The 20338-nt window shown below is 40.8% G+C and overlaps 3 protein-coding genes and 1 pseudogene across 4 annotated transcripts; 3 read left to right on the forward strand and 1 right to left on the reverse strand.

Moving 5' to 3' along the window:
• Positions 1-951, forward strand: LOC310822539 (olfactory receptor 10G4-like; the record flags this gene model as incomplete). Its single annotated transcript, XM_083694910.1, has 1 exon — positions 1-951. The coding sequence occupies one exon, from the start codon at positions 1-3 to the stop codon at positions 949-951; it is 951 nt and encodes a 316-aa protein (XP_083551036.1).
• A 2432-nt stretch (positions 952-3383) lies between these two features.
• On the forward strand, positions 3384-4337 carry LOC310822549 (olfactory receptor 10G4-like; the record flags this gene model as incomplete). The annotated part of the gene is made up of 1 exon (XM_083694923.1): positions 3384-4337. One exon carries the CDS (start codon positions 3384-3386, stop codon positions 4335-4337), a length of 954 nt encoding a protein of 317 aa, XP_083551049.1.
• A 3281-nt stretch (positions 4338-7618) lies between these two features.
• Positions 7619-8570, reverse strand: LOC310822557 (olfactory receptor 10G7-like; annotated as a pseudogene). The gene has a single exon. The product of its transcript is annotated as an olfactory receptor 10G7-like (transcript).
• Positions 8571-11540: 2970 nt separating this feature from the next.
• or30bu1 (odorant receptor, family 30, subfamily BU, member 1) lies at positions 11541-14975 on the forward strand (the record flags this gene model as incomplete). Its single annotated transcript, XM_083694944.1, has 4 exons — positions 11541-11757; positions 12028-12205; positions 13646-13949; positions 14697-14975. 4 exons carry the CDS (start codon positions 11541-11543, stop codon positions 14973-14975), a joined length of 978 nt encoding a protein of 325 aa, XP_083551070.1.
• Positions 14976-20338: the final 5363 nt, after the last annotated feature.

A 20338-nucleotide genomic window follows, 5' to 3' on the forward strand; every position in this document is an offset into this window, starting at 1 on the left:
ATGTCTTTAGTAAATTTCACATCGAAAAATGTGGAGGAATTTACCATCACAGGCTTCGACCACCTTCCCCACCAGAAGATCCTGGGATTCCTCATCCTCATTACCTACATCCTAGTTCTGCTGGGCAGTGGCACCAACATCTGCATCATCGTGACGGACAGACGCCTGCACACACCCATGTACCTGCTCATCTGTAACCTGGCAGTGGTGGACATCATGTTCACCACTAGTGCCAGCACCACTATGATCTCTGTGCTGCTGGTCGAGCACAAAACCATCTCCTACTACTCCTGTATCTCACGCATGTTCATCTACCACCTAGGGGACATCACAGAGTGTCTTGCCCTGTCTCTGATGGCTTTGGACCGAACCATAGCCATCAGCAGCCCTCTGAGATACACCAGCATTCTGACAAACCCACGCACCTTTGTGTTGATCATAGTCTCTTGGCTATTAGCTATTGGGTGCATGGGAAGAGTGACAGTCACAGCTGATAACCTCCCCTACTGCCAGCCCATCATTAGATATGCATTCTGTGACTATCCTGCCATGGTAAGGGCTGCCTGCGTCAACCCTGAACCCTATTTCCTAATCCCCACTATTTTGGGTCTGTGGCTGATTGTAGGGCAGTTTCCATTGATAATTCTGTCCTATTTGAAGATCATCTACACAGTAGTTAGACTGCCGAACAACGAGAGCAGAGCACGGGTGTTCAACACCTGTCTAAGTCACATCATTGTGGTAACATCTTACTATGCTCCCAAGTGTGTTTCTGTGTTGTTAACAAGGGTCGGCCTGAGACTGAATCTGACAGAGCGTAATGCCATACTGATTGTTGCCACACTGTTGCCCTCTCTGATCAACCCCATCGTCTACTGTCTGAAGACCAAAGAGATCAGGAACAGACTGATTCAGATACTGTCAAAAAATAGTATCGTAATAATAAAATGATGTTCTTAGATGTAATTGTCCATGACTTGATTGTATTGAATCACTTTATACCAAATAGTGATATCACCTTTATAATATCTTTAATCAAATCTTAAAGCACTTGACATACATATGCTTGAATGTAATGTGAATGTCACCTATGTAACACATAGAAGAGAACAAATACAAACATGGTTTAAAATAGCTAAGAGAAGCACATGCACAGTAATGGTATGATGATTCATTATCTTAAAGAGATAGTTTACCGAAATTACAAAATCACATATTTGGTTCCGTAACTTGATAGTAGTCCATGGTCAAATACAGACTTTAATCCACATGTTTATCTAGCCACTGTCACAAACCGCTAATTGCTAGCATTTGTGACCAAAATGGATAGAAGTCGATTTTTTTTTATACTTACAGTGCTGCTGGTTGTCATCATTGCCCTCAAATCAGGGCCAATCAGTCAAAGCCAGGCAAAGAAGGAAAACAGCAGTGCTTTGGACCTTGAGGCCAAAATTTGAATATAGTATCTCCTCATGGACACAATGGCACTGTATGGCTTCCCTAGGGACTTATTTCTTACAGTTTCCAGGTCCAGAGATCTAATGGCTTCCCTGCACCACCACCTCTGTGACTAATACACACTTCTAGGCCTCTGTTTAGTTGATAATAATTACAGTGCTACCAATACAGACACCCATGCAGGGGCCTCCAAACTCCCTCTGGACAGGTAAAGCCACATATTGTACCAGGTAAAACCTGTGGTTTGTAAAGAAGCTCTCAGGAAATTATCATAATGGTTGAAGTGCTTGTACGCAATACTTATTTGGAATCTCTCAACAAATCCATCCCAAGGTGAAAACTTTGAAGCTCAAAGAGCAACAAAGTCAGCTGTAAGTAGCATATCAGTATCATATGTGAGCGGTTTTAGGTCAAGGCCTAAAAACAATGGCCCACACTACATCTGTTATGTGGCATGATGTATCGAACAACAGTTCTAGTGTCAACTGGCTGCCTGTGTCAAGTAAACAGGTGAGGTAATGACTCAGCCTCAGGTCTATCACTGTTCTAATTGGGTCTCTGATGAGACGTGTTTGTTTACTCTTAGCCTATCGAAAATGACCCCAGCCATGCTACATCCCTTTACTGGGAACACTTAACAAACAAAAGCTGTCCGCAATAGTTTTAACTTATTTGAAATCCCTCAACAGATCCATCCTGATCAAGGTTAAAACTTGCTTGTATAGCCATACAGTATATGCTAAATGAGCATAATATCTACAACACAGAGAACATAGAAATATATAGACACAGAGGATTTAGTGTATAGGTACAACAGGACCAATATGAATAACAAACATTTAAAATATACCTGTGTCTACATATGTGAAAACAGCGATTGTGTATGTTCTATTGTCAAAATGATAAGAAGAAAAGAAACATTTGTTCAGAGCTGAATTGTGGCTGGGCCTTTATAACAGATGGGGTGTTACTTCCTGAGGACCTTGAGGTAAAAAAATCGGTGAAGTGCCCCTTTAACTTTTTTGGATAAGTTGATGACTCTTAATCCATGTTATTAGCTCATAAAGTCAGTTCTACCTTATGCTACTTCATTGATACTTGATGCTAATAAGATTCTGGGCCCTGCATGGCCATTAATTCAAAACCAAGGCTTAATCATTCTTTAAATCATATTATAGCTGTGTTTTCAAAAACATAGGGTATTTCTTAACAACCATAGTTACATTGTACTGATGGGTTTAGAAACTAACCATTCTGGGCCCTCTCTTTGCAAATCCATTTTGGCAATGGATCTATTTTATCTCCCAATTTCAGCTAGAATTTACATTGTGTGTAACATTACATTTCTGGTAGGTATTTCAGAGAGTGTTGTACAATTGGCAGAACCAAATGGTAGCTGTGCTCATGTCAACAATCTCAAAGAGGTTTTATTATCATGTAATTGTCAAGTAATTACCATTTCACCATGCACTCTAAAGTAAATACATGGTTAATAGCAGACTGTAATTGAGCATTATCAAGATATCTGTAAGTGCAGCATGAGGTGAAGAGTTGGGAATGATGAAGATCCCACAAGTTTTCAGTTTAAATGCAACATTATCACCAAACCAAAACTTTACGTCTACTCCCATATCATCCCCCTTGTGTCCTGCTCTGTCTTCACGCCCAGTCAGGGTAGGCTGAGCCTCTATAAGTACAGGTGATTGTGCTCATACTGCATTCAGCTCTTCCTAAGATATTGGGTTGGTTCCATAGCATTAGCAGGTGGTAGAGGATTTTCATCGTTGACATGATGGTTTTATCAGATGACACATGTGCATTTTGTGTCTGTACTTTTGATGTTGATACTTGTATTTTGTTAGTATATTCAAATCTGTAGGAATATTGGGGCTGTCTTGAGTTTATGCTTGAGTCAATGCTTGAGAATGTCTTTAGTAAATTTCACATGGAAAAATGTGGAGGAGTTTACCATCACAGGCTTCGACCACCTTCCCCACCAGAAGATCCTGGGATTCCTCATCCTCATTACCTACATCCTGGTTCTGCTGGGCAGTGGCACCAACATCTGCATCATCGTGACGGACAGACGCCTGCACACACCCATGTACCTGCTCATCTGCAACCTGGCAGTGGTGGACATCATGTTCACCACTAGTGCCAGCACCACTATGATCTCTGTGCTGCTGGTCGAGCACAAAACCATCTCCTACTACTCCTGTATCTCACGCATGTTCATCTACCACCTAGGGGACATCACAGAGTGTCTTGCCCTGTCTCTGATGGCTTTGGACCGAACCATAGCCATCAGCAGCCCTCTGAGATACACCAGCATTCTGACAAACCCACGCACCTTTGTGTTGATCATAGTCTCTTGGCTAATAGCTATTGGGTGCATGGGAAGAATGACAGTCACAGCTGATAACCTCCCCTACTGCCAGCCCATCATTAGATATGCATTCTGTGACTATGCTGCCATTGTAAGGGCTGCCTGCGTCACCCCTGAACCCTATTTCATAACCCCGATTATTGTGGCTATTTTGTGGCTGAATGTAGGGCAGTTTCCATTGATAATTCTGTCCTATTTGAAGATCATCTACACAGTAGTTAGACTGCCGAACAACGAGAGCAGAGCACGGGTGTTCAACACCTGTCTAAGTCACATCATTGTGGTAACATCTTACTATGCTCCCAAGTGTGTTTCTGTGTTGTTAACAAGGGTCGGCCTGAGACTGAATCTGACAGAGCGTAATGCCATACTGATTGTTGCCACACTGTTGCCCTCTCTGATCAACCCCATCGTCTACTGTCTGAAGACCAAAGAGATCAGGAACAGACTGATTCAGATACTGTCAAAAAATAGTATCGTAATAATAAAATGATGTTCTTAGATGTAATTGTCCATGACTTGATTGTATTGAATCACTTTATACCAAATAGTGATATCACCTTTATAATATCTTTAATCAAATCTTAAAGCACTTGACATACATATGCTTGAATGTAATGTGAATGTCACCTATGTAACACATAGATGAGAACAAATACAAACGTGGTTTAAAATAGCTAAGAGAAGCACATGCACAGTAATGGTACGATGATTCATTATCTTAAAGAGATGGTTTACTGAAATTACAAAATCACATATTTGGTTCCGTAACCTGATAGTAGTCCATGGTCAAATACAGACTTTAATCCACATGTTTATCTAGCCACTGTCACAAACTGCTAATTGCTAGCATTTGTTAGCATTTTTGTACTTAAATCATCTCAAAGTTTGGATATGAATCAAAAATGCTGCTTCACTGAAGATTGACTTTTATTGGTTACAAACTCTAACTTTAATTTAACAGATTTACATGTAAGAACAGTACATTACCTGTTTTATATTCTCCCACTATTTTCTAGCAAATGATTACAATTAAAATATATATTGTAGGATGATTTTATGTCCAAACATGAAAATACAGTACTTGTACAACAACCACATGTGATGTGGCCAATGTGTATCTTGTATTACTTTTTGTGTGATATTCCAATTCATAAACCTGATGGGTCCTTTCAATAGCTTCTCCCTGAATATGTCTATGCATTTGATCAATGCGACCTCCACTACTTGCTTGCTTACTGAATATTGTGGCCCTTGAGGCTTCTATAGGACCCAATTCCCATCAGTATAGTAGGGAGTAATTGCCTCTTATAATTGCCTTTAATATTCTAAAATGTCACCACCCAGAGGTATCATTAATAATGACGAAATTCATTAATGCAATTGACTGGGCTTACTAATAAGGGTTGAGAGAAGATGCATTACTCGAGGGGGAAGTTTCATTTGTGGCTGGGTCTAAATGGTGGCAAAGTATTGTGGATTACATTTTGTGAAGATTCAAAGTAGATTCAAGTAGATTCAAATAGATTCAAATGCATACTGATGATTTTTAGAATGGGTGGAATTGGCATGGACAACTTAAAGGCAACAATGTCCTGATTTTCAAGTAATCCTATTTTGTACATATTCTCCCACAATGATAATCTCAAACAAAAGGGGTGCTTATAATGTGTGTGCAGAAAATGTAAACTCAATTTATATCTGCTCAGCATACAAATTGTCTATCACTTCCTATTATTTTACTCTTACTACTGTATGTGTCTTCCACAGTAAATTATTTAAAATCTCTAAACTGGGCCATGCATCTTCTTTTTAATCTCCTTAGAAGAGTGCACACAGTGTCATCCATGTTAACACTAGTCCCAAAACAGAGGTCTACGAGCGTGACACTTTATAATAAAATAACTGCTGTTGTGAAACCCACATTCCCCTCCTTCCCTGACTTTTCCTAAATGTCTGGTTTTAAAATAAAAGCGTTGTTACAATTTCAAAATGACACATAGAAAAACATCTGGAAGCATTTTCATGACTATCACACCTTTTTTTGATAGCCAACATCTCCAAGTCACATCCTGAGGCATGATTACACCTGCTAGCCTCACTGTAGCTTTACCCTCTGACCTGACTGTTATGAATGGCTTACCCATTTCAACTGTAATGGGTCGCACACATAAACAGAAAGACAATAACAGTTATTTGCATGATCAATGCACGATTACATGTGAATAGAAGCCAGCGCACACCCAGCCTCCAAAGAACAAAGAACCCAGCCTTCATCACACACTATGTAATCTCCTCCCATCTGTATGTAGGCAACGTGATGTGTGTCTGCATAAAGGTCAGTGATGTTGATATAGTAGGTCGTGTTTAATACGAGCACACCGACATCGCAGCGAGATATACCTCTATGCCGCTGCTGCAGCAGACACATAGTGTGAAGTGCTGCTGAAAGCGTGGTCACAAGAGCTGTGAAGGATGTTTGAAAAGAGAATGGTTTGCCTTACCAGCTTGCCAGATAGATTGGCAAAATCAAGTTTATTATAGCAGCTCATGAATTGCAGAGATGAAGAGTGGAAATGGTTTAAATATCAGGTTATTTTAACGAGGACCAAGCAATGGGACCAACTCCAATCTACTCTCATACCGTCATCACACATTTTCACACAGTGCAGAGAAATAAGGGGAAATATTTTAGCACAGTCCAACGTGAATAAGCGTGAGTCGGCTTTAACAATGTAACATATTGATTCCATAATAAAGTTAGGAATTTTCATGCGAGACAGGAGTAAGAATGTTGGGTTTCAGTGGGATTGAGACTGGATAGAAAAGTAGCCTACAGTTGTTATCATAAAACCATCATAATAGGGTGTGAATGTCCACATTTTCAGCCAGGGTAGCCTTCTCTTGTTCACACAATGTAATAATAATAATAATAATTCTGTTATTATGCATAGTGCTTTTTGAGGGTTTGAAAGGGGAGAGTGTGCTGGGTAAATTGTCACACTGTTTGTTAATCAGAAATGATTTGAGCTTGTTGTAAGTGGAGCTCAAGCAAACACACAGACATTTAATTCCCCCTTCACCTTCCCCTACCATTTGTTAACAATGGCCAGTAACTGGACACAATGTGCTGGTTTATGCTGTTATTAGATTTTTATTCAACACTGACATTCTTGATCACATTCTGGTAGATTTTCTGGAGAATAACGTAGTGGTTAGTGCGAGTGAAAAGCATGAAATGATCGGGTCTCAGGTAAGTGACACAAGGCCTACAGCTGATTCACCCTACTGCACCTGTCCGGACCCGATAAACAGCTCTGATCATGAGTACGTTGCATATATTTGTCAGTATATCAATCCCAACTCATCCAAACCTGCACTACAATCTAGCAAGAGCCTATGCCAACGTGCACCACTACACAAGTGATCGCATATACTGTAGGCTTTAGGAGTAGCCTAACCAGTGTGATCTAGACTACCAGAGTGCAAGTTGCTATCGGTATATTAAGGAGTGCGTTAAGACAGAGAGAATACTTCTCTATGACAACTGCATCGTAACATGGCAACATACGTAGGCTTACATTAGGTTATCCTCAGCCATGACATATATTAGCCTACCACTTGGCAGAGGCCATTTTACACATACATACAGGGAGGCTTCAATCATATCACCCTATAGGAACTGCACATACCTGATGACTTGCCCATGTCTATATTTAGAAATCATAATTTGTAAATATATAGAGATCAAATAACCATCAAAAATAACTCAGCTTATTTTATTGCAGCGATATTGTTTCTAAAGTGTATCTGAATCAGTCTCCTTCTGATCTCTTTGGTCTTCAGACAGTAGACGATGGGGTTGAACAGAGACGGCAACAGTGTGGCAACAATCAGTATGGCATTACGCTCTGTCAGATTCACTCTCAGGTCTACCCTTGTTAACAACACAGACACAAGTTTGGGAGCAAAGTAACAAGCTACCACCATCACGTGACAAAGACTGGTGTTGGACACCTGTGCTCTGCTCTCTCTGTTGGGCAGTCTGAGCACTGTGAAGATGATCTTCAGATATGACAGTAAAATCAAGGGAAACTGCCCACCAAGCAGCCGCAGACCCAAGATGGCCGGTAACAGGAAATATGGCTCAGGGTTGACACAAGCAGAATACAACCATACAAGCATGCTCACAGAACACATATCTATTAATGGGCAGGCAATAGGGGAGGCCATTCGCTTGGCTTGTCACAACCCCCATGCATTCTATACCTATGATCCAGGAGACTATGATCAACACAAAGGTGCATGGGTTTGTCAGAATGCTGGTGTATCTCAGAGGGCTGCTGATGGCTATGGTTCGGTCCAAAGCCATCAGAGACAGGGCAAGACACTCTGTGATGTCCCCTTGGTGGTAGATGAACATGCGTGAGATACAGGAGTAGTAGGAGATGGTTTTGTACTCGACCAGCAGCACAGAGATCATAGTGGTGCTGGCACTAGTGGTGAACATGATGTCCACCACTGCCAGGTTACAGATGAGCAGGTACATGGGTGTGTGCAGGCGTCTGTCCGTCACGATGATGCAGATGTTGGTGCCACTGCCCAGCAGAACCAGGACGTAGGTAAGGAGGATGAGGAATCCCAGGAGCTTCTGGTGGGAAAGGTGGTCGAAGCCTGTGATGGTAAACTCTTCCACATTCTACCCAGTGAAATTCACTAAAGACATTCTCAAGCATTGAACTACAACTGAAAACACAGGAACATGACAATATTCTAAACATTTGAATACATATGCAATGTGTATGTGCATGTGAATATACACATGCAATATATAGTAGTATGCTATATAGAAATACTCATACACATTTAAAAATAAGAAAACAAATATTTGAATGTGTCTTCAGATATTGCAACTTAATCTCCTATCATTCATGTTGAACATTAGAAAACACTCACATGATAATAAAAAGAAACACATCTTTTTACATTGTGTTCATTCCATAATACAAGTCTCTCATCACAGGCAGGGCTGCGGACACAACATTAGCCCTGTGGAAGACTACATCTACAGCCTCACTATGCCAGCATTCATAGAGGACTGGTCCACTTTGAGATAAAGGGGGAGGACTCATGGGGAGGGGTGGGGGATTATAACAGTGTTGGAAAAGAAAGCTTGTATTGAAATAAAACTTGTGTAAACTAAAGTGTACATTTTCATATTTCAAAGTGTCGCATAGAGAGATGAGACTATGTTATTTTCAATAGACTGACTTTTACATCAGTGTACTCAATTTGACATCACTTGCATTGAGTGAATGACATTTTCAAATTGCCTCAACCCTGATTTGTAGGCCTCAGTTTTAAATCAATGGGAAAGATTGATCTCATGTAGCTAATAACATACCCTAGTTTCTCTGGAGACCATTACTGCACCTAGAGCCCTTAGGTCTAATGGCTTGCCGCATCACCACATCTCTAATTCAAACACATCCTGATAGATAATTATTAGGGCCTTTTCATTTAATTGATAAGAGGCCACATCGCCCCACTGGAGGTACAATACAGGTACTCAGAGCCACTTACAGACGAGCACCCTGTCTGACTTAGCTTCGGGCCTCAAGGGCTGCATATATTTCACTAATGGTTTTATTTTACTACAAATCTTTTTCAACTTCAGGTATTATTAGTTATTCAGCCATCGGTACTGTATACAGTAACTGAAATCAATATCTTGCACAGGCCTTTTTACATTCTCTCTAAATTTCATCAAAATGAGCCTTATTTCAGTTATTTGGAACAAATCCAATTGGGATGTATAGTAAATGTGTAATAAGCATGTAATACATTGGTAATAAATATGAATGGACTAGAAGGTTCGAACAAATCTTTTATGATAAAAGTCAACAAAGCATGCCCATCCTTCCTGATGCATTAAAACAGCAGCAAAGTGATTCTGAAAGGCAGGGCAATTCTAGATAATTTCACGTCAGTTCATGAAAGATGAAAGATGAGGTGAAGCATCTGTCATAAGGCCAAAGTGCTCGAAGAACTGATACAAAGACAATGAGCTCACCTGTTCTCACCTGTGCTCTGGGACTCAATTACAATGGGACCTGTCATCTCAATAACAAGCTGAGCCAGGGGAGTTTTAACTAGAGCACCTGCACTCTCGCTCTCCTTTTCTAATTCTCTTTGGTGCTAATTAAACAGGTCAGTCACTCAATAAGGAACTTAACATCTGAGCCGAGGAGGAATACCTGACTCCCCCCTCCCTCCCCCCTCCCTCCCACCTCTTTCCCTCATGTCTGTCATTGCATTGATGTTGCATATACTGTTACTGTTACTATTTACTTTTTGACATTTTTGACATTTAGCAGATGCCTTTATCCAAAGCGACTTACAAGTACATTTGTACCATGTTACCATGGTAACAATTACAGTGATTACAGTGAGAATAAAATATAACATATGGAATCAATTCCCTCTCAATTCATATCAGTTAGATTGGATAGGGAATGTCTTCCCATTTCTCAATTGATGAATTGATTGGGATTTTGATAGAATTGTATACCAGAACTAGCTAGTCAGAAAATATTACGCCTCCCTTCATTGGCCCCCCATTAAATGTATCACTGATTTTAATCAGACTGACCTATAAATCATTACATATTCTAGCTCCATCACACCTCTCTGACCTATTGATACCGTATGTTCCCACACATGCTCTCTGCTCTTACGTAAGATGCACGGTATCTTGGGGTTCCTAAAATTGAAAATACAATACATAGCCCCTCTGCAGTGGAACAGTCAATCCATGTCAGGTAGGCTGAATCGGTCTCAATTTTGTTCGGGTAAACTTAAACCCTGGATCATACCACCTTAACCCAAATGTTACAAAATCCAATGAAGACCCAACTCACACACACACACTCACTCACACACACACACACACACACACACACACACACACACACACACACACACACACACACACACACACACACACACACACACACACACACACACACTCTTTCTCTCTCTCTCTCCCTCTCTCTCTTAGGCATTTCTTCCTGATACAGATTGTATATAAGTCTGAAATGTGTTAGTGTGTGTTCATTCTCTGGCAAACATAAATAAGAGAGGTACTTTTTGTTATTTTGTTACTCATGGATAGCCGAACATCTTTTTACTGATGGACTTTAGGGAGAGAGGATCCCAACAATCATATTTAAACAATTTAGTTGCAACATGGATGGTTTATGGCTGTATGGCTGTATCATCTGTTCTACTGGCATAGACCAGTTACTGATTTATGTTCTTCATTGTTTAGTATAGGGTTGTTGTTGATGAGATGGTATTATGATGAACTATATCTATTTTCGATATGATTTGTGTGCCTCTACAGGTGTTACTGTAGTTACTGTAATATGCATGCTACATAGCGGCCAAGGCACAATCTTCTTTATTGATTACTAGCTCATTAGTCTATAAATCTTCTCTCAACCTTTGCATACAGGTGAAAGTCTCGCAGAATGTCAGTGACTGCTATTGTGTTGAGGATTAGGAGATTGTTATTTTGTAGATGCAAGTTAGAAGTGTCTCTAAAAATGATTTATTCTTTCAAAAAGTATGTTCCTTATGTTTCTTGCTTCACACTGTTCATCCCAATGTTCTATCATTGTGATTCCTTCTCAGTATGTTGCCAGGGAACTGGACTCCGGTGTCAGAGTTTGTAATCGTGGGCTTCCCTGGGCTCCAGTCTGAGTACTTTGACCTGATGGCCTGGTTCTTCTTCTTCCTCTATGTGATCACAGTGGTGGGGAACTTCCTGCTGGTGGTGCTGTTTGTGCTGGAGCGTAGCCTCCAGAAGCCCATGTACATCATCATGCTCAGCCTGGCCTTCTCTGACATCGGTAAGGCCTTTTATGTATGTAAATATCCTGTTAAAACATTAGCCTTTTCCTCTACTCCTTCCTTCCTCAATGTGATCATTGAAATGAGCATCATCATACCCAGCCTGGCCCTCTCTAATATTGGAAAAAAACTGTGAAAGTTATATGGTAGGTGCTTACAGTAAAACAAATATTACCTGCCTCTTTTCACATCAGTGTATATGAGGGAGAAAAAATCAGGAACGTTTTGGACTGAACTGTTTTGGCTTAATAGAATGTATTACGTCACAGGCTTCTGCACAGTGGCGTTGCCCAAAGTGATAGCCCGTTACTGGTGGGACAACGGGGCGATCTCCTTCCATATGTGCCTCATGCAGAAGCAGATGATCCACTACTTTGGCACCTTGAACTCCCTCATCATGATGACCATGGGCATGGACCGCTACCTTGCCATCTGCTTCCCACTCAGGTACAGGAGAGAGCAGAAATATTACTTTCCCCTAATGTTCCCCTTTTATGTCAATACTACTACTACTACTACTACTACTACTACTACTACTACTACTACTAATAATAATAATAATAATAATAATGATAAAATGATAAAAATCTTTTCATTGCAATCTCAAAGTGCATATAGTAGAGTGTACCACTACTACTATTATTTACTACTATCCCTAATATTACCCCCTGGCTTAATTTGTTGCCTCTTATACTTACAGTGCCTCCGGAAAGTATTCAGACCCCTTCACTTTTTCCACATTTTGTTGTGTTATAGACTCAATTTAAAATGGATTAAATTAGTCAGAATTTGCCATCAATCCACACATAATACCCCAGAATGACAAAGAAATTTCAGTAAATTTATTAAAATTGAAATACAGAAATACCTCATGTACATAAATATTCAGACCCTTTGCTATGACACTCTTAAAATTAGCTAAAATGCAAAAATGTCATCAACAAATCACTCAATAAGTTGAATTGAGTCCATAATTGATTCAAGGATAATAGTTCATGTCATTTTGGAATTAATATCTTTGTTTTTATAGGGTCTCTGATTTGCATAGGAATCAATTATACACTGTGTGCATCAGGTTGTCATTACAAACTGAGCAAATGGATCGGAACAAAACTGCTCAGGAATGCGACCCTGAGGCCTGGGGAGACTTATAAAAATCTACAGAGTTGAATGGTGGAAAAGAAAGAGCACAGTCGATGGAACAACATCATCTCAGTCACTCTACAAAATTGGTCTATAACCAAGTGGCCAAAAAGAATCCCTTAATGGAAAATAATCTATCTCATATCCATAATTGTGTTTGCAACAATTAATTCAAGTGATACAGCAAAGAAAGTGTCTGGAAATGTGTTTATTTGGTTTTACTACAAAGCATTAAGTTTGGTGCAAATCCAGCACTTGCAATGCAGTTTCCGCACCATCTCTCGTGTGAAAAATAGTGGTAGTTCCATCAAGTTATGGGTATGTTCATGGGAGTTGGTAGTGACATCCTAATCTACACAGTGTGTAATTGATTCCTATGCAAATCAGAGACCCTATAAAAACAAAGATATTAATTCCAAAATGACATGAACTATTATCCTTGCACATGAGGTATTTTTGTTTTTTATTTACTGACATTTCTAAAAACCTGTTTTCGCTTTGTCATTCTGGGGTATTGTGTGTGGATTGATGGCAAGTTCTTTTAATTTAATTCATGTTAAATTGAGTCTATAACACAACAAAATATGGAAAAAGTACTGTAGAGTCTGATACAGTCATTTCAATATTTGTTTCATACGCTACACTGTGTGGTGGCCAAAATGTTTGCTCTAATGAATGAAAAAAAGACTAACAGACTGACTGTTTTTAGCTAACCTTACACCACATCACGTCTCCCCCTGTCAGGTATTCTAAGGTAATGACCAACCGGACCATGAGTGGCATAACAATCTTTTCGTGGGCATCTGCCATGATCGCTCCTGGTATCACCACTATCCAGTCCTCTCAGATGCCTTTCTGTGGGCCCAACCGCATCATCCACTGCTACTGTGACACCATGACACTGAACAGACTGGCCTGCACAGATATCTCCTCCCAGAGCAAAGTCTCATTCTCTGTGGCCATGTTCGTCCTCCTTCTCCCATTCTCCTTCATCATCTTCTCATACATCAACATCATAGTGACGGTGTTGAGGATGGCTGACAGGAAGGTGAGGGGGAATTGCCTAGATCACAGGGGTAAAACCTGGGGCATTAGCTAGTTTGTGTGTGTGTGTGTGTGTGTGTGTGTGTGTGTGTGTGTGTGTGTGTGTGTCTGTGTCTGTGTGTGTGTGTGTGTGTGTGTGTGTGTGTGTGTGTGTGTGTGTGTGTGTGTGTGTGTGTGTGTGTGACCACGCCCCCATCTGTATCGGAGGGGCTGAAGTGGACAGAGTCAACAGCTTGAACAGCTGATCAAGACGGTGCGTCAGCACCTGTTTTCCTCAGGTGGCTAAGCAAATTTGGGATGGACCCCCAAATCCTTACAAACTTTTACAGATGCACCACAGAGAGTATCTTGATCGGCTGTATCACTGTGTGGTACGGCAGCTGCACCGCCCTAGACTATAAAGCTCAACAGTGGGTGGTGAAAATGACCCAGTCCATCACAGGCCGCAAGCTACCAGCCATTCAGGACATTCACTCTGAGAGATGCATGGAAGATCATCAGGGACCCCAGCCATGCCCTGTTCTCTCTGTTACCTTCTGCCAAAAGGTACCGGAGCATCCAGACCCGGTCCAACAGGCTCCGGAAGAGTTTCTACCCGCAGGCCATAAGACTGCTCAATTGACCACTCAACTGTCACTGCCTGTGTGTGTGTGTGTGTGTGTGTGTGTGTGCACGCATCTGGAGTGTGTGAGGGTGTGTGTGTGTGCTTTTGTAAAATAATTCAATCATAACTAAACTCCTTCCACTCCAGGGTCGGTGGAAGACCTTCTCCACCTGCAGTTCCCAGCTGTGTATCATCTCCTTGTATTACATTCCTCGCTGCTGTGTCTACACCGGCAGTGTCCTCAAATTCACCATCAGCACAGACTTCCGTATCTGCCTCACCCTCCTCTACAGCCTCCTCCCTCCACTTCTCAACCCCTTCATCTACTGCCTCCGTACCAAGGAGATCCGTCTGACACTGGCCAAGTGGAGCCGCCGGGGGGAGCCAGTGGGTCAAAAACCCTCCATCAACTTCATAACCAGCTGAGAGGGAATTGTCTCTGTCCCCCAGTGTTTCTCAAAATGGTGGGTCAGTCAGAACCCATTGGTATATTGTGGCTGATTTGTTTTGGGATTATCAGTTCCATGTAAATTCTAATAAGTGTTTGAATTGGAGGGTCACAAATTATCACACAAGGTCTCACAAGCTAGTTTTGGAGGGTGTCTTTGCTTCCACAGTTTCTGGGAGAGCCGGTTTAGCGTTTATGCCCCATCCTCTCGGAATGGCCTTCAGGAGGAACTGAAGCTAGTCATTGGGCGTCTTAGGCCATTTCAAGAGAATGTTAGCAAATGTTTTACTTGAAAATTGTAACTGTTTTATCTGGTCCATTATTGTGGGATTCCCATCTATTGCCTTTGTCTTTTTCCACAGTTTTTTTTAAAATCTAGATTGTGCTTATGTCTTAAGGGTTTACATAACTGTTATTATTATATTCTTTTTATAATTTATTCTTTTGTGCATTTCATTTTTTCCCACCCTGCTTTTATTTAGTTGAAATATTATTATAGTGATTTTTATTTTATCTTATTCCCCGTTGCCATGTACCTGTTGTTACCCTTCTGTAAAAGAGACTCAGGTCTCAGTAAAATCTCCCTGTATGAAGGATAAATGAAAAAATATATTTAAAAAATGTAGGTCACAGTGTAAAGACGTTTGGCATCATTTTACTTACAGCCCATAATGTGGACATAATCAATAACAATAATCAATCAATCTAACCAAACCATATAATGAATCAATCAAATCTTGTCAGATGTTCAGTCAGGACACTTAAGTTGTGTAAATTCGTTTAATGAAATGTACATTTAGGTTCGATATAATGGATGGCTCCGCTCTGATATAGCTCCCCGCTTGAAATTAAACAATATTATATATACAAATAATATACATAGCGGGGAGCCCATAAACTTCTAACCCATAAAACAGCAGAACCATCCAATACCATTAAGACTGTGTCCGATCGAACACCAGTACTGCTTAACAAGGTGGCCCACCCGGTGTCCCCCCGTACGCACGTGCAGGGACGGGCTTGACCAACTGTTATGATGAATTTTAGCTGGGGTACAAACTACGTAAGACTCTGTTATAATGATAACCAGATGTGGAACATAGCCTAGGGCCCTGAGTCATTAGGCTTCCTGAGACTTATTTGTCTTCCTGTATAAATATGAGAGAAACCCCCATTTTGGTGCTCTCTTGTGGGAAATATACATTGACCATGTATCTTCCATTGTGAGCCCAGATCGATCTGATTTAAACTATCCTGAATCAACTTTTATTCGGCGTATCTACTTTGTTTACATCACCGGTGACTGCATTCTTCAACATCTGAAAATCATCATTACACCAACCAAGATCAGACGGGCGTCATTCTAGCATTATGTGAAACTAAAACTGTGTCTGATCTAACAAACCGGTACCTGCTTAGCAGGGTGACCCACCCAGTGTCTCTCCGCACACACATGCAGGGATGATGCTTTACCACCTGGATCAGACAGGGGACATTCTAGCATGTTTTGAAACTAAAACTACTTACTAAGCAATCAGTACCCAGCCACCATCTGATATGAGTAACTGTTTCATCACATACTTCTTTTATATTCAAAATAGCATACCGCTGTTTATGACAACCATTACCATCAGTTCTCTATGTCAGGAATTACTCAGGGCCTTTTTTTCTCTTCTTCTTCTCTTAAGAATTCAATCTAAGTAACGTTTGTATGGCTGCACTCCATCACAACTCCATATTATACGTTTATGTACTCAGCGCCTGTGCTTGACACTGTCTTTTGATTCCAACTTGACGTCTTACGAAGCTGAGAGAAGTGTGTGTGCGTGTGTATGTGCCATCTTCATCAGGGTAGCCATCGACGCCTCAAGTTGATACCGCTGAGTTTACAGCGCCAATGCAGAATGAGTGAGTGTGTATGCTCCCGAATTTAGCCACATGGCGGGAGGGATGACCGGCATCCGGTCATAGGTTTTCCCTCCTCGCTGATGAACATCAGTTTATAGGCATCGTCCGTGGTAGGCAATGCAATAGCAGGACATGGAAGAGAAAGCGATACAAGCACTATGACCTAAATAATTACAAAGGAGTTCCTCTGCTACCTCTAAGTGTATGAGTGAGTGAGTAAACAATTCATCCATTCTAAATCAGAAAGTGTGACAATCCTAAGGACAGAAAAATAATCACAAACAGTATTTCACCATCCCTTAGAAGCCCATGCAACAGCTGACAAAAGCCTGCCAATTGAGCCTAGAAGTAGAAGCCTGTAGTTCTGTAGTCTTGCTGCCCCATTCACAAGTATAGAGCAGCTTTGGACACACAGATGCAAAGCCTTTAGTCTAGAATCTAACCAGTCTAACCCTAACTAAAGGGGGGGAAGCATTGCAGGCCACATCCAGGCATCTGAGCATGCTCTGAACCAAGTAGTTAAGACCCCCACAAACAAATTGAGGAGCTGCATCGCAACTCGAACATGCACGTCTACAGCAGCAGGACTAGCGCATGTCGGACGGCAGCCTTCGTCTAACATGGTACAAAGATGCGAGTGCACAGTAAAACATGTCTTTCCCCGCAAAGATGTAGCACCCCTTAAAGAGAAAGAAGGAGAACATGGAAAATAAAAGGTTTATCCAGACCTTAGCATGACATACTGTCACTTGAGAACAGTGCTGTGTTCCCGAGGTTTACATACCCACCGTTAGATGAAACTGAATATTTATTTATTCATTTATACGTAAAATCTGACCACATAAACAAGGTTACACAACGCTTGTCGTATTGACATAGCTACAATTTAGCTACATGCAGAACTCACGCAAAATGTCCAGTTCGTTAGGCTAAGCCTACTACTGCAGTCGTAGCCAGACTGAAAGTACCGGAACCTGTAGTGCCATTAGTCATTATGAGTCTCTCAGTTTGTTACAGCTTGATTTATTCTCAAAATATTAACCTCAAAATCATTAGGCTATAAACCTACCGCATTAGGCTTACGCTCCTAGCTCTCCAATTAGCACCCAGGAGCAATTAAGACCTGTTTGATGACGTCACCTTGTACTCCTAAACAATCTCCATGGCAAAGCAACTTCACCATAGTTTCATCAAGTAGGGTCAATCAGTGTAATTAGTGGCTTGCTCAGCAAGTCCAACTATTGTTATTGCTCATACTCATTTTTTCAAAATGTTTGGGATTTTTTTTGGTATGCTACTCCTCCTACAATTTAAGGCTATTCACAGCAGTCAAACTTAAAACGTGCAGAGAGGTCTAATTTGAGTTGCTTACATTATATTTTTCAAACTCTACTTTAACACTATTCAGCTCAAACTTCTAGTTCCTAAATGTCGCACCTGTATGGAAGAATCATTATACACCCAAGTTTCATCAAAACAATCCGAGCGGTGTCAGAAAAAGCTTGTGACATACAGAGACCGAATATGATTCCCTCCCCGATTTTATCTGTGGGGGACAGGTGACCAAAAACAACCAAGCCAACCATCTAATCATCACCTAATCTACTGAAACTAAGACCTATGAGACCTAATTACAGCAATTTCAAATGTCCCAAATTCAGAACGTGTTAGACACAGTCCTGAACTAAATGCCTACACAGTCCTTAGCACGGAGTCAGACAGCTCCTGCAAGTACAGGAATTTAAGCCATCCGACCTAGTAACCTACAACACACATGAAGGAGCATGAAGATGCGCAATGTCGCAGAACTTAGTTAAAGCAATAAAGCGCCTTATGCCTCCTTCGAGTCATCGGGAACGAACCCTGAGAGACTCGATTTCCAGGTGAAACAAACATCGAGCCGTAAAACACTCCTAAGCAAAAGGCAAAACTAATAGCCGAAATCTTGCAAATGGTCAATCCTAATATATATCCTAATAATACCCGATTAGCAAGAAAACAAAAGTGTAGGACGAAAACACAACCAAGTTGGATAGCGTACTCTCGCAAGTGTATGACGAAGTTACTGCATTATAATGCTCAATAGCAGACGAGTAAATAAAGCTATTCAGTTATTTATTTAGGGTGATTAAATTTACTAATTGTATTTGATATTCCATATGCAAATCAATTGAATTAATATGTTTTTTAATCATCTGAAATTTACTAATGTGATGGCCTGTTGATAAATGAGAGATGAATCAAGCATTAGTTCCATGGTACATTGGATTAATACATGAAGAGGTAAGGGTCAGGTCATCAAGATGGATGTTGCAACACACACATAACACAAGAATGATGTAATGGAAAAATACTAGGCTAGGGAGGACATACCAGAGTAGGTATCTTATCTCTTACAGGGTGCTGACTCCACAGATGGGATGAATGGTGTGACCAGCCCGTGAACAACAAGGGATGCCAAGTCTAAACCATGGTTCCTCCCCAACCAAATAGCCAATCACAATCATTTTGTATACTGTAAATACTTTGTTTGACATTTTGAATGTATCCATTTTGTTCAGGGTTAAAGTCCCTGTAAATTTTTGTTTTGGGTTAAAGTCCCATTCAGGTTAAAGTCCTGATAAATGGGTTGGAGGCCCTCAGGGTTAAAGTCCCTGTAAATTCTATTGTTCTGGGTTAGAGGCCCTCAGGGTTAAAGTCCCTGTAAATTTTTTGTTTTGGGTTAAAGTCCCATTCAGGTTAAAGTCCTGATAAATGGGTTGGAGGCCCTCAGGGTTAAAGTCCCTGTAAATTGTATTGTTCTGGGTTGGAGGCCCTCAGGGTTAAAGTCCCTGTAAATGTTTTGTTTTGGGTTAAAGTCCCATTCAGGTTAAAGTCCTGATAAATTATATTTGTTGTGTGTTAGAGTTAATCTTGTTATGAGAGGAGAGCGTATGGGACCAGGTTGTGTGAATAAGTAAAGCATTGAAGCTGAGGGAGGTGAGAGCGTTTGGAGAGTAATTGAGTTTGAAGGTAAAAGAAAGTGAAGACTGATGAAAACATATAGGTGTAAACTGTTATAAAAATTGTGTGCGAGCGTTCGCTCTACTGTTGGTTGTTCAGTAAGTGGGAGGCCGGCCCCACCCTGAAAAGTTTTCTTTGTCTCGTTACTTCCTTAAAGCAGAGCAACTAGTGTTTTGGCTTCATCTAGTGTTCAAGTTCAGCTTTATTGATTAGCTCCATTTAATGTTCATGTTTACCAATTATTGATTAGCTCCAACTAGTGTTCATGTTTTGGAACTACTGCTTGACCCCATCTATACAGGCCGCTGATTGACACTAATTTGATTAAAATCTAAATTCATCCACACATGACCAGCATGGTGGAAAACTATGTGACAGAATGTGACACATGCAATGACCACGACCCAAAGATGGTCTACGCACCATTCAA

The sequence above is a fragment of the Argentina silus genome (assembly GCF_951799395.1).
Source record: "Argentina silus genome assembly, chromosome: 2".
In the NCBI taxonomy this organism is placed as follows: Eukaryota; Metazoa; Chordata; class Actinopteri; order Argentiniformes; family Argentinidae; genus Argentina; species Argentina silus.